The sequence below is a fragment of the Bubalus kerabau genome, chromosome 10 (assembly GCF_029407905.1).
Source record: "Bubalus kerabau isolate K-KA32 ecotype Philippines breed swamp buffalo chromosome 10, PCC_UOA_SB_1v2, whole genome shotgun sequence".
In the NCBI taxonomy this organism is placed as follows: Eukaryota; Metazoa; Chordata; class Mammalia; order Artiodactyla; family Bovidae; genus Bubalus; species Bubalus kerabau.
Genome location: NC_073633.1, coordinates 91893315 through 91907564, shown reverse-complemented (window position 1 = coordinate 91907564; position 14250 = coordinate 91893315). Strand labels below are relative to the sequence as shown.

Genomic DNA, 14250 nt, shown 5'->3' with positions numbered 1-14250 from the left:
GCGGCCGGCGCCCGCCGGGACTCGGGGCGCCCCTCTCTCCGGGGAGGAGGGCGCGGGCGCAGGCGTTTACCTGTTTCATCTTCCCATCGCTCGAGGCGGCCAGGCGGGGACAGCGCTCTCCACCTCCCTCCCTCCTCCTTCACCGGCAGGTCTTCACAGGCGTCTTGAAGTCTTTTATCCGCTCTTTTCCCCGCCGTCCCAAATACATTGACTCCGAACACGGAGTTGTTCTGCTGCACTCAACAGGAGTGTTCACTGCAAGGGCCGAGTGCTGGGGTTGAGGCTTGGACAGCTGCAACCGCTGATTAGCAGTAAAGGGGTCCAAGACCCATGGCTTCCAGCAGAACGAAAACAGCCAATCAGAACGAGGACAGATAGAAACAACCCAATCTGGGAGCCAGGCTGAGAGTGGGGGCGGGAACAAGGGCTCAGGTTGACTCAGGTCTGCAGCTGTGCTGGGGCAGTTTCGCTGCTGCTGCTGCTGTGCTGAGAGTACTCTCAACAGGTAGGGTGTATGTAGTGGGGAGAGGCGGAGAAGGCGATGGCACCCACTCCAGTACTCTTGCCTGGAAAATCCCATGGATGGAGGAGCCTGGTAGGCTGCAGTCCATGGGGTCGCTAAGAGTCGGACACGACTGAGCGACTTCACTTTCATGCATTGGAGAAGGAAATGGCAACCCACTCCAGTATGCTTGCCTGGAGAATCCCAGGGACGGTGGAGCCTGTTGGGCTGCCGTCTATGGGGTCGCACAGAGTCGGACACGACTGAAGCGACTTAGCAGCAGCAGCAGCAGCGGGGAGGGGGGGGGGGCGGGGAATGGGGGGGAGAGGTGGGTATCTGTGTGACTTCTAATGGAAAGGATCCGCACAGCCTGGAAAAATGGAGATGGGATAGAAGGAAGATACCCGGGAGGCAACCTTGTAGGGAGAAAAAAGAGATTTCAGAGACCAAGAGAGGAGGGAGCTGGGAAAACGAAGAAAGCTTGGTAGGTACAGAACGAGTGAATCGATGAACGAATGAATGGCCCCTCTGAGCCTGGCACAATGCGAGGAAGCTTTGCTTTCTAAAGTAATTCTTATAATAATGCTTGGAATAGGTAATTTTAATCTCCTATTTGCAGGTAAGGAAACCGAAGCTGTAAAGTGTGAATTACTTGCCCATGGTCACACAGCTACTGAATAGTGAGACCAGGAAAGGAACCACTCACTCCCGACTCTACTAAACACCACACGTTTCCTGGCCTGGGTCAGGGCAAAATTGGGGAATACATGTGGGATTCTCTCAGAGGCCCTCAAAAGCGTTGAGGAAGCTGTGCTGAGGGACTGGCAGAGCAATTTGGAAGAGTGCTCAGGCTCTGCCTTCACCAGCTATCTTCTGGAGTTTCTGAGAGCTTCTGTGAAAGGGGCCTAAGTTCTGTCAAAGAGGGAGGCCATCCATGCAGCTTTTCTGACCCTGAGAGCTTAAGTGTCCTACTGAGGGAGGGAGGAGGGGAGGGGAGTGTGTGTATCTTGGCCCATGCTGGAACTGCTTGTGATTCCATTAGAGCTTCATTCTCTCTGGACTTTGACAGAGGCCACTTTTGTGACCCATTTGCACTGAGCCTTTCATCCACTGACCCTTCTTCCTCTGGAACTTTCTTTGTTTTTTGGTGTGTCACACTGTTTTGAGCCATTACTGATGTTAGTATTTCTTTCAGCTGAGTAATGTGGGACTATAACACAAGGCCTACGGTCAAAGTGACAAAGGAAGCCTGATAATTTATCGCCACTTCAGGCCAAAGAAATGAACCAGACGCTAGACAAACCATGGGTCACATACCAAAGATGGGAAGCATCAATTCCATGATTAGATTTCTATTACATGGTTTTTATTTAAACCAAGAGAATTTGAATCGGTGCTCAGCAAGGGTTGATCTAACATTTTGTTCTGTTTTTTAAATAAAAAGTATACACCCCGATGGTATTTTCTATACGCTTGAAGACAGGTGGCTATGGTTTGCTTGACTCTCTCAAAAATGGAAACTTCATCCAAATATGCTCAGTGAGACCATCATAGAGACGCATGGACCATGTTCTGTATCTCAGCTCTTTCATCTCTTGCCTGTGTAACCTCAAGCAAGTCACTTAACACCTCTGTGCCAGCCCCCATCTGTAAAGTGGAAATATTAATGGTGTCTCCCGACCTTGTTTAAGGATTCAGTGAGATAATAGATAGGTTTTTGGCACAGCACGTGGTGTATACAATCAATAACTGTAATTTCTTCCGCAACCCAACACCAACATAGCTGTTTCCTTCTCCGTCTAATTTTCTCACTGTTTCTCAAGTCCCCACAATTTATTTATTTTTAACTTTTATTTTGTTTTCCTAATTTATGGAACATGGAATCCCTGTGAACCAAAGTAGAGAAAACTTAAAGCATATAAATATTTCCCTCAAACCATAGATGCCACTTAGACGTGCAAGACTTCTCTGTGCTTGGAAGGATCGATCACCAGTGGCCAGGAAGGTACCTGTTAGTAGATTTATAATTACCTTTGAGGTACTTGCAGTACAAAAGAATGTCGTGAAGCATCAGGTTAGACGTAAAGATCCCAGGGGTCTGATTTCAGCCACGAGAAGCGAGTGTTGATTTAGGCTAATATTTTGGAGAAATTCCTTAGCCGAAAATAAGCATGGTGCTACCTATTGCACAGTATGCTGTTGACTCACCACTGGTAGTATGATGAAATATTGAGACCAACTTCCATAAATCTTTCATTAGAGTCCATTTTATTTCTTTGTAGTGATGTTTGAACACCTCCCTCTCCTCTGTTCCCTTTGTCCACACTTTTTCCACAGGGTCTGTCATTTCCAGCCACTGCATTATTTAGCCCTTTTTTATTACTCTTGTCAGCACACTTTGAGTGAAGGTAGGTATTCAAAGGCGAAGTGCCAACCCTATGAAGGGTGCCTGGGGATAGACGAGCCTCTGGTGCTTGGGAGAGCACCATTTCATTTATGAAATGACTGACGAAGTAAGATTAGTGCAGCTCTCATGAATGGGACACAGGTTGACTGCAGAGCTTACGGTTGAAGCACATTAACCATCTGTTGTCTCCTGCCCTTTGCTTTTGTTTCCAGGGCAAAAAGCCCTCTCAGGTTGGAGGGGAGCCATGAGCAGATTCCTCAACGTGTTACGCAGCTGGCTGATGATGACATCCATCATAGTCGTGGGTCACTCGCTGCAGAGCTTCCGAGACCACACCTTTCTCTATGAAAATATCTACACTGGCAAACCAGACCTGGGTGAGAAAGCAAAGACCTGCATCCTTTGTGCAGGTGACTCTGATGCCTGATGAGGAAACCATGAAGAAGGTTTTCCTGTTGCTTCTTTCAGAAATTAGGTCATGGGCCGTATGGTTTATACCCTACCTTGCATATGGAGAAGTACTCATCCAAGGTCTTCTCAAACCATGACACAGACCCTGAAAAGATATCCAAAATCCCTCCAGGTTGGTTTCCCACATGAACTTCTGCAGGCCCGCCATGGCTTTCCCCAGTGTCCTGAGCCTCTTTGCTGGAGAGTGGTTGCACATTTCAGCTTGCGCTTCCCTGCTTTGATACGTGGGGTGGCTTGAGCTGCTGCACCGTTTCATAGTAGCGACAATTCTATGTCACATATATAGGTAACCCACATTCAGGTTCTGACTTAGCTCACATTTTTGCAGCATCTGAGTATAAAATGAAAGTAAGAAGGCTAAGGCTCACTTTGAACAAAGCTTAGAGAACCTGGAAAAGTGGGTGGAACAATTCCACTTTTCACCCTCCAGTGCTGTCCTCCGGTGGTCCAGGAACTCTGTATAGATTCACAGGTTTTTGAGGTCATCTGTCCTAGCCCTTTGAATTTAAAATTGAGACAGAAAGGCTCAGAGGTCATCTGATTTGTCGAAGGGCAATAGGTGAGCAGAACTCTGTGTGCGCGCCTGTGCAGGCCTGCATGCACACACAGCTCAGAAGTAGGTCCCACATGACCTCCTGGTGCTTTGCTGGTGATAGCAGGACCCTGGAGCATCCAGTAGAAGAATTGTACCTGATGCCTACTCTGGTTAGGGTTACTGAGATATTCCATTTTTAGTTCTCACTCATAAAGAGATATATAGAAATAGAAAAGAGAAATTTCCTGTCATTTCATCAGAAGCACTATCAAAATGCTTTATAAAGAATGTAAAAAAAAAAAAAAAAAAGAATATAGCTCTCCAGGACTAACCGCTATATTTTAGTTTGGGATATGAGATTTTTTTCTCAAGATGACTTCCATCTAAAGATCTTTGGGGTTGTGAATTTAGTGTTGCTGTCTGGTTTTCCAAAGGCTGAAAAATCCTTAAAGGAAAACCCTGAAAATCACAAATTTTGGTTGTGAGTGTTGTCCCCTAAAATTTCTCTTGCTCAGGAGACCAGCAAAGGAAGTATCCTTGCTTTTCCCTATAGATCAATACCAGTACATTAAAATCAACAAGGCAAGGCTTTCAAAAATACCAGGGACCTCCTGGGCCCACCTGCATGCTGCTGCTGCTGCTAAGTCGCTTCAGTCGTAACCGGCTCAGTGTGACCCCATAGACAGCAGCCCCCCAGGCTCCCCCATCCCTGGGATTCTCCAGGCAAGAACACTGGAGTGGGTTGACATTTCCTCTCCAATGCATGAAACTGAAAAGTGAAAGTGAAGTTGCTCAGTCGTGTCCGACTCTTAGCGACCCCATGGACTGAAGCCCACCAGGCTTCCCCACCAATGGGATTTTCCAGGCAAGAGTACTGGAGTGGGTCGCCATTGCCTTCTCCAGCCCACCTCCATAGTATATGATTTAACTGATCTGGTATCCAGGTCTTGGTAATTTTAAAAAATTTTGTCAGTTGAGTCTAATAAATGCCCAGGGTCAAGAAGCACTGTTATGATAGACTATGATTTAAGCACTCTGGACAAGATATTTAGCACAGCAGTGCCAGAATGAAGCTGGCAAGAGCGGAGTGGTCCCAGCTAACACCGGAGCTTTGTTCCCTTCCTGCACGCACAGGAAACCAGCCTCGTTAGGGCTTCATTCACGTGATATAGACCTGAATTCAGGAGATCCAGGGACCTGGGTCTCTTAAAGACCAGGTGTGGGTGCAGGGCTCAGTATTTCTGTGTTCTGTCCTGCATCAGCCTCACTGAAAGTCTGCTGACCTCCTAGGCATCTTGCATTGACAGACCGCTCTCCACCGTGTTCCTCCACGCTTATCCTGATTCAGACTCACTGGGCTTCACCAAAACCAGAGCAGATTCCAGGGAGACCCATAAACCACTACCCCAAGAGTTACTGCCAAAGTAGGCTGTTTGTTGGGTTTCTACTCTTGGAACTCGCCCACCCAACTATAGGCATTTGAAGAGGGGCTGAATCAACTTTCCTTCTGGAATTCTTTCCATTCCTTCTAGTTCCCACGTGCAGCATTAGAGCCTATACCTTACCCAGCCAAGGGGATCACAGGCTCAGCTCTCTGACTCCTCTAGTGAAGCTGGAGGAGTTTGGAGGGAACCCTGACGCACCCTTCTCAACACTCCTGCTTGTTTCTGCTGCACAGTGAATGGCCTCCAAGCTCGGACCTTTGGAGTCTGGACGCTGCTCTCATCAGTGGTTCGCTGCCTCTGCGCCATCGACATTCACAACAAAACGTATGTAAGGGAGGGAACAGCACCAGTCTCCCTGTGTTGGCAATGGGTGCTAAGCAGAGCCATTGTGTTCCTCCCTCAAGACTTGTTTATCATTACAATTAACAAGGCAAGGCTTCAGAAAATACTAGGGGGTTCCTGGGTCCACCTCCAGAGGGTACGATTTAGCTGTTCTGATATCCAGGTCTTGATAATTTGATAAAATTTCTTCAGTTGATTCTAATAAATGCCCAGAGTCAAGAAGCACTGTTATGATGGATTATGGTTCCATCATATGGCCTAGGATTTGATTCAGTAACCTAGGATGTGAACATTAAAGATTCAGTTCAGTTCAGCCACTCAGTCGTGTCCACCTCTTTGCGACCCTGTGATTTGCAGCACGCCAGGCCTCCCTGTCCATCACCAACTCCCGGAGTTCACTCATACTCATGTCCATCGAGTCGGTGATGCCATCCAGCCATCTCATCCTCTATCATCCCCTTCTCCTCCTGTCCCCAATCACTCCCAGCATCAGAGTCTTTTCCAATGAGTCAACTCTTCGCATGAGGTGGCCAAAGTACTAGAGTTTCAGCTTTAGCATCAGTCCTTCCAAAGAACACCCAGGACTCCTTTAGAATGGACTGGTTGGATCTCCTTGCAGTCCAAGGGACTCTCAAGAGTCTTCTCCAACACCACAGTTCAAAAGCATCAATTCTTCGGCGTTCAGCTTTCTTCACAGTCCAACTCTCACATCCATACCTGACTACTGGAAAAACCATAGCCATGACTAGATGGACCTTTGTTGACAAAGTAATGTTTCTGCTTTTTAATATGCTGTCTAGGTTGGTCATAACTTTCCTTCCAAGGAGTAAGCATCTTTAATTTCATGGCTGCAGTCACCATCTGCAGTGATTTTGGAGCCAAATAAATAAAGTTTGACACTGTTTCCACTGTTTCCCCATCTACTTGCCATGAGGTGATGGGACCAGATGCCATGATCTTAGTTTTCTGAATGGTGAGCTTTAAACAATTTTTTTACTCTCCTCTCACTTTCATCAAGAGGCTTTTTAGTTCCTCTTCACTTTCTGCCATAAGCGTGGTGTCATCTGCATATCTGAGGTTATTGATATTTCTCCCAGCAATCTTGATTCCAGCTTGTGCTTCTTCCAGCCCAGCGTTTTTCATGATGTACTCTGCATAGAAGTTAAATAAGCAGGGTGACAATATACAGCCTTGACGTACTCCTTTTCCTATTTGGAACCAGTCTGTTGTTCCAGGTCCAATTCTAACTGTTGCTTCCTGACCCGCATATAGGTTTCTCAAGAGGCAGGTCAGGTGGTCTGGTATTCCCGTCTCTTTCAGAATTTTCCACAGTTGATTGTGATCCACACAGTCAAAGGCTTTGGCATAGTCAGTAAAGCAGAAAGAGAAGTTTTTTCTGGAACTGTCTTGCTTTTTCCATGATCCAGCAGATGTTGGCAATTTGATCCCTGGTTCCTCTGCCTTTTCTAAAACCAGCTTGAACATCTGGAAGTTCATGGTTCACGTATTGCTCAAGCCTGGCTTGGAGAATTTTGAGCATTACTTTACTAGCATGTGAGATGAGTGCTATTGTGCAGTAGTTTGAGCATTCTTTGGCATTGCCTTTCTTTGGAATTGGAATGAAGACTCACATTTTCCAGTCCTGTGGCCACTGCTGAATTTTCCAAATCTGCTGGCATATTGAGTGTAGCACTTTCCCAGCATCGTCTTTCAGGATTTGAAATAGCTCCACTGGAATTCCATCACCTCCACTAGCTTTGTTCGTAGTGATGCTTTCTAAGGCCCACTTGACTTCACATTCCAGGATGCCTGGCTCTAGGTGAGTGACCACACCATCGTGATTATCTTGGTTGTGAAGATCGTTTTTGTACAGTTCTTCTGTGTGTTCTTGCCACCTCTTCTTAATATCTTCTGCTTATGTTAGGTCCATACCATTTCTGTCCTTTATCGAGCCCATCTTTGCATGACATGTTCCCTTGGTATCTCTAATTTTCTTGATGAGCTCTCTAGTCTTTCCCATTCTGTTGTTTTCCTCTATTTCTTTGCATTGATTGCTGAGGAAGGCTCTCTTCTCTCTCCTTGCTATTCTTTGGAACTCTGCGTTCAGATGCTTCTATCTTTCCTTTTCTCCTTTGTTTTTTCACTTCTCTTCTTTTCACAGCTATTTGTAAGGCCTCCCCAGACAGCCATTTTGCTTTTTTGCATTTCTTTTCCATGGGGATGGTCTTGATCCCTGTCTCCTGTACAATGTCATGAACCTCATTCCATAGTTCATCAGGCACTCTATCTATCAGATCTAGTCCCTTAAGTCTATTTCTCACTTCCACTGAATAATCATAAGGGATTTGATTTAGGTAATACCTGAATGGTCTAGTGATTTTCCCTGCTTTCTTCAATTTCAGTCTGAATTTGGCAATGAGGAGTTCATGATCTGAGCCACAGTCAACTCCCGGTCTTGTTTTTGCTGACTGTATAGAGCTTCTCTATCTTTGGCTGCAAATAATATAATCAATCTGATCTCGGTGTTGACCCTCTGGTGATGTCCATGTGTAGAGTCTTCTCTTGTGTTGTTGGAAGAGGGTGTTTGCTATGACCAGTGCATTTTCTTGGCAAAACTCTATTGGCCTTTGTCCTGCTTCATTCCGTACTCCAAGGCCAAAACAGCCTATTACTCCATGGGGTTTCTTAACTTCCTACTTTTGCATTCCAGTCCCCTATAATGAAAAGGACATTTTGGGGGGGTGTTAGTTCTAAACGGTCTTGTAGGTCTTCATAGAACTGTTCAACTTCAGCTTCTTCAGTGTTACTGGTTGGGGCATAGACTTGGATTACTGTGATATTGAATGGTTTCCCTTGGAAACGAACAGAAATCATTCTGTCGTTTGAGACTGCATCCAAGTACTGCATTTTGGACTCTTGTTGACCATGATGGCTACTCCATTTCCTCTAAAGGATCCTTCCTGCCCGCAGTAGTAGATATAATGGTCATCTGAGTTAAATGCACCCATTCCAGCCCATTTTATTTCGCTGATTCCTAGAACGTTGACGTTCACTCTTGCCATCTCCTGTTTGACCACTTCCAATTTGCCTTGATTCATGGACCTAACATTCCAGGTTCCTATGCAATATTGCTCTTTACAGCATCGGACCTTGCTTCTATCACCAGTCACATCCACAACTGGGTATTGTTTTTGCTTTGGCTCCATCCCTTCATTCTTTCTGGAGTTATTTCTCCACTGATCTCCAGTAGCATATTGGGCACCTACCGACCTGGGGAGTTCCTCTTTCAGTATCCTATCATTTTGCCTTTTCATACTGTTCATGGGGTTGTCAAGGCAAGAATACAGAAGTGGTTTGCCATTCCCTTCTCCAGTGGACCACATTCTGTCAGACCTCTCCACCATGACCCTCCCGTCCTGAGTGGCCCCACACGGCATGGCTTAGTTTCATTGAGTTAGACAAGGCTGTGGTCCATGTGATTCGATTGGAGAGTTTTCTGTGAGTATGGTTTCAGTGTGTGTGCCCTCTGATGCCCTCTTGCAACACCTACCGTCTTACTTGGGTTTCTCTTACCTCGGACGTGGGGTATCTCTTCATGTCCGCTCCAGTAAAGCGCAGCCGCTGCTCCTTACCTTGGACGTGGGGTATCTCCTCATGGCTGCCCCTCTTGACCTTGAACGTGGAGTAGCTCCTCTCGGCCCTCCTGTGCCCGCGCAGCCAGCGCACCTACGTACCATTCCTTCCAGGGACAGAAAACATCACAGGCCTGAAGGTCTTTAAAGCTTAAAAATCTTTGAAACAAACACAGCAAACTGGTTATGTGTGATCCAGTGGCCTGCATCATATTCCTCTACTTCTTTACTGAGGGGTCAGCCTTTCTTCTACTAAAGAGGTAGTATGCCTGCTCTTTTTAGAGAGGCCTTGACGTACCTTATTCTCACATTCCTCCTTGAGCGGCAGGGATGAACAGAAATCAGGATCCATGATGTCATGAGCTCACCAGTGAATGGTTGTGTGTTTACACAGAGTCATGAAGGGAGGGTCACAGAGAACCCAGCACACCTCTGTATTCTGCCTCTTCAGAGGACTCACACAGACTGCGTGCATGTGTGCGTGCACACTCAAGTCCAACTCTTTGCGACCCCATGGACTGTAGCCCACCAGGCTCCTCTGTCCATGGTATTTTCCAGGCAAGAACACTGGAGCAGGTTGCCATTTCCTACTCCAGGGGATCTTCCTGACCCAGGGATGGATCAAACCTGCATCTCTTGAGTTCCTGCATTGGCAGGCAGATTCTTTACCTCTTGGCCATCTGGGAAGCCCTCATACAGACTAGTGTGGAACAATTGCTGGCAGTCGCAGCCCCTGGGCTGGATCGTGTTGTAATCTAAACTGGCCCCTGGAGGGGGCTCGAGCTTTCTTCCCAACACCAATTATCACCGCAATCAAGGTGGGAACTTTGCTCAGGTCCCCAAGTGAGGCCACCAAAAGAGCTTCATACTAAGATTTTTTTGTGTTAGCCGGACTCTCGGCACCTGGACAAGAGAGGAGGTGGTGGTATTTATTGAGCCTCTTATTATACCACATGCTTCCAGTGACGTTGATGAAGTCTCCTCCTAGTAGCCCTGGGAAGCAGTGATTTTTGTTGCTGATTTTGTAGATTTGCGTATTAGAGACTCGATTCATTTAAACTGAGGAAGACCAGGACAAGTGGGATTTGAGGGCTGTTAGCACTGTGATCTATTCATCTTTATTTTTTTGAACCTGAAACTATGGTTTACTTGTTCCACACTGACATATATTTTTGGAAGTAGCATGGTTTAGTGAAAACACTCTGAGGCTCAAGAATGAAAACTGGAAAATAGGCTCTGGTCTCCTTTCTGTTGGTAACTAGCTTTGAAGCAGCAGGTTTATTAGACCTTCTTTGCATCTCAGCCCCTTCATATATAAAATGAGACTCGTGTAACTGTTTTTCCTCTCAGGGTGACTGGGAGGGAGTAAGGACTGCATAATCATTTTAACGACCTTTACCATGATGAAGAATTACTGACGAGTAGAAGGGGTGTATCTTTTGTTTGTTGTGCTTTGGGGATGAGCCGAGACAGCTGAGACTTATCTTTACCTCTCTTACCCATTCATTATCCCTTCACCCAACACAGGACAGCCAAAATGCTGACTTCTATTTCCAACCTTTTTTTAAAAGCCTGGGAGTTTGGTCCATGTACTTCTGATATGCTCTCTGACTCTATCCCCTCCCTAACCAGAAACTTGAAATCAATTCTCAGCTGTTCTTACTTTCTGAGACAGTCTGCATTCTGCCCATTTAATGTGTATTTCTCCAAAGAAACCTACTTTCACTTAAAAAAAAAAAAGAAAAGACATCAACCCAATGATACACACATACATCATGTATGTATCAAAATACATACATGTTTACTAAGTGTGTAAAAATATGCATAGGAATGATAAAAGTCAATCTTAAGATGTTAGTTCCTTCTGGGGAGAAAGGAGGCAGGAGAATGGGATCAGGGTGGAAAAGGATCCACAGGAAGGTTTAACTGAAATCTGTAATATTTTATTTCTTAGGAAAAGTGTCTGAAGCAAAAATGTCAAGAAAATGAGATTTGATGGAGTAGGGTATTGGTTGCATAGGGGTAAATTCTATGATGTATGATTTTTTGTATTTTTGAAATATTTCATAATTTGTAAATTTCAGAAAGAAGAAAGACACCAGGTATCAAAGTGGTCCATCTTCCTATAACTTCTGTCTTCTCCATCTTCTTGTCAAAACGGAGGAACAAATTCTCTTCCTGTGAGGTTATCACTGTGTCCTCCCTCTGGCCATTTTGCTAGGTTAAGATGCAAAATATCTTAAGATGCAGCCCATATTGCAAAAGCATCTAAAAGCCCCAGAAAGTCCCTTGCTACCCATTCCTCATTCAGGCCCTTCATTCGGTGGCATCCATCAGATGAGCACTGAGCAGCCCCTGGCTGTTGCTGCTGCTGCTGCTGCTAAGTCGCTTCAGTCGTGTCTGACTCTGTGCGGCCCCATAGACGGCAGCCCACCAGGCTCCCCAGTCCCTGGGATTCTCCAGGCAAGAACACTGAGACAGGTGCAAAGCGGGCTTGGACTAGAGTAAAGACAATTTGAGCGAGTAGAATATGGAAATGTGATTGGTCCACAATCATCTGCACTACCTAGGATTGCCATACCCCAGACTCTGCTCTGCTGTTACTGGTCTCACCACCTTGCTAAGACTTGCAAAGGCACTCTGCTGGGTCATCCTCCTCTCAATTTAGCACTTGAAAGCTTCAGTTTTACCCTAGACATGAGGAAAATTGATGTGATCCAGCAGCCAGGTCTTTTGCAGGACCAAGTCTCCTTTTTCTTTAGCCATAGTCATTTCCTGGGTTTTGATTTGTGTGTTTCAAGTCTGACTACCTCCTCTGCACTGAAAAAGCTGAACCTTCAGTCCCGTTTCTGTCTGTTCCCCTGTAGGCTCTACTACATCACGCTCTGGACCTTCTTCATTGGCATGGGGCACTTCCTCTGTGAGTTGTTTGTTTTTGGGACCGTGGCTCCCATGATTTTCATCCTGGCAATCCTCACGGTGGCAAGTAAGCATCGAGTGACCCTGGAACTCCCACAGGAGCCGTCCCAGCCCTAAGGACCAGCCTTATACAAGTAATCTAAGCAAGCACGGTGCTTATGTCAGCCACTGACCTTGTCTGTCTGTATTTAAGGTATCTCAATCCTGGGCATGCTAGTGGGGCTCCGACACCTAGAAGCAGAACCAGGATCCAGACAGAAGAAGAGAAACTGAGGCCAACATCCCCATGTCCAAGACGTCATCTCCCGCCTTTGCTCGCCTCTTCCGTCTCTATGCTCTTCAGTTTCATTTCTGCTCCATCACCCACTTACAGCCTTTCATATTTGGGGTTTTTTTTTTTTCCTCTTTAATTTAAAATTTAAGATAAAACATGCATACAGAAAGTCAGTACCATTTAAATGTATGCAAAGAATCATTTTAGAATGAGTGCTCTGTACCTCCATCCAAATCGAGGAACTGGCAGTATATACGAAGGCCACTGTGTACCCTTCCGCAACCCACAGCCTCTTCCAGGAGCACTTTTCCAGCCTTCTGCTTTTTCCTTTTATTTTTAACTGTCCACTTGACTTGTGTGGTGGGAACACACCAACTGTGAAACATAAAGGTGCTGCCTTGCCCAGAGCATTGCCACCAAGGGCTGCTATGAGGGGTTGTCCATGCAGGTTGGGCTTCTCTCTGCTGCAGGACCCAAGACTCAGAACCATCCACGGGACAAAAAGTTCTTCTAAGAAGGTCTCCCCGGCCAGTGAGCTTGGCCCCTGACCTTGAGTCTACGGGGGGATCAGGTTTGGAAAGGTCTGGGCTAGTTTTAGACTCTCCCGTCAGCTGTATTTGTGTAATGATATTTGTAATAAATAGAGAAGCCTTCTGCTCTGATCCGTCCTGGTACTTTGGCCTCCCCTAAGCCCAGAGTGCCCCTGCCCTCCTCTGAGGCCCAGCAGAGGGAGATCTCAGCTTTCTGCGGATCAAATACACCATAATGAGTAGGACAGTGCAAGACCCAGGCAAACCTTGCAGCCCTTAGTCTCCTGTTCATTTCTCATGATGTCATCTTCCTCATCTCTATCCCCACTTTCCGAATTCTGAGCACACAACTGAACAGCCAGAACACTCTCTTGTTTTCCTCGCAAAGAAGAAACAGGTTCTTGAGAAAGCAGAATCAGACAACATACAGGAAACAGCTGTATGAGCATGGAAAGGACACTGGAGCCCAAGGACAAGGCACTGGAGCAGACGGCTGCCGTCCAAACACAGCCCTGAGCACCTCCACAGTGGCTGGATGCTCACACACAGTGTATAGATGTGAGAACCCATTCGCTACTTCAGCGAGTGTTTATTGAACACTTACTCCATGCCAGACACTTGGGAAGGGAAAATGAATGACCCAGGCAATGTCCCTGTAGTCAAGAAACAGACTGTCAACAAGCCCACACCTGAAAGAAAACCCCAGACAGTGCTAAGACTCTAAACAACCAGGTACCGTGATTCAGACGAGGAGGGAGGTGCAGAACTGAGATCACTGGGAAAAGCCTCTCTGAGGAGGTGGGATCTGAGTTGAATCACAGAGGTCATATGTCTTCATATGTGAGGCAGTATCTAGGGCAGACCTAGCAGCACTTGGTCTGTTCAAGGACTAAGGTCACTAAACTACAGAATGGTGACGTTCCTAAGTGAAAGGGAGGAGTTGGAAAGGGAGCAGGGGGCTTGTGAAGGGCATTCCCAACCAGTTAAGGCTCTTCAGGTGAAAGGAACAAAATCTTCCTTAAACTAGCTGAAGCCATAAAGATAACATTGGCTGACAAAACTGGAAAGAGGATTATAGGCTTCAGGAATGGTTTGATCAGGACTCAGTTCCATTTCTCTGGAGTTCTTTTGACTCTGCCCTCCTGTGTTGGCTTCATCCCCAGGCTGGCTTCGTTCATGGTACCAAAAGCGGT

At 46.3% G+C, this 14250-nt stretch overlaps 1 protein-coding gene across 5 annotated transcripts; it reads left to right on the top strand.

Moving 5' to 3' along the window:
• Positions 1 to 376: 376 nt before the first annotated feature.
• On the top strand, positions 377 to 13189 carry LOC129621820 (ergosterol biosynthetic protein 28 homolog). 5 transcript variants are annotated; one of them, XM_055538705.1, is made up of 6 exons: positions 377 to 505; positions 872 to 986; positions 3122 to 3319; positions 5594 to 5684; positions 12202 to 12254; positions 12447 to 13189. In XM_055538705.1, exons 3-6 carry the CDS (start codon positions 3154 to 3156, stop codon positions 12524 to 12526), a joined length of 390 nt encoding a protein of 129 aa, XP_055394680.1. In that variant the 5' UTR covers positions 377 to 505; positions 872 to 986; positions 3122 to 3153; the 3' UTR covers positions 12527 to 13189. The 5 variants fall into 5 exon arrangements, with proteins under 5 accessions (XP_055394680.1, XP_055394676.1, XP_055394677.1 ...); XM_055538702.1 differs by having other exon boundaries at positions 386 to 505; positions 12202 to 12320; XM_055538704.1 differs by having other exon boundaries at positions 405 to 505; positions 3122 to 3286; positions 12202 to 12320.
• Positions 13190 to 14250: the final 1061 nt, after the last annotated feature.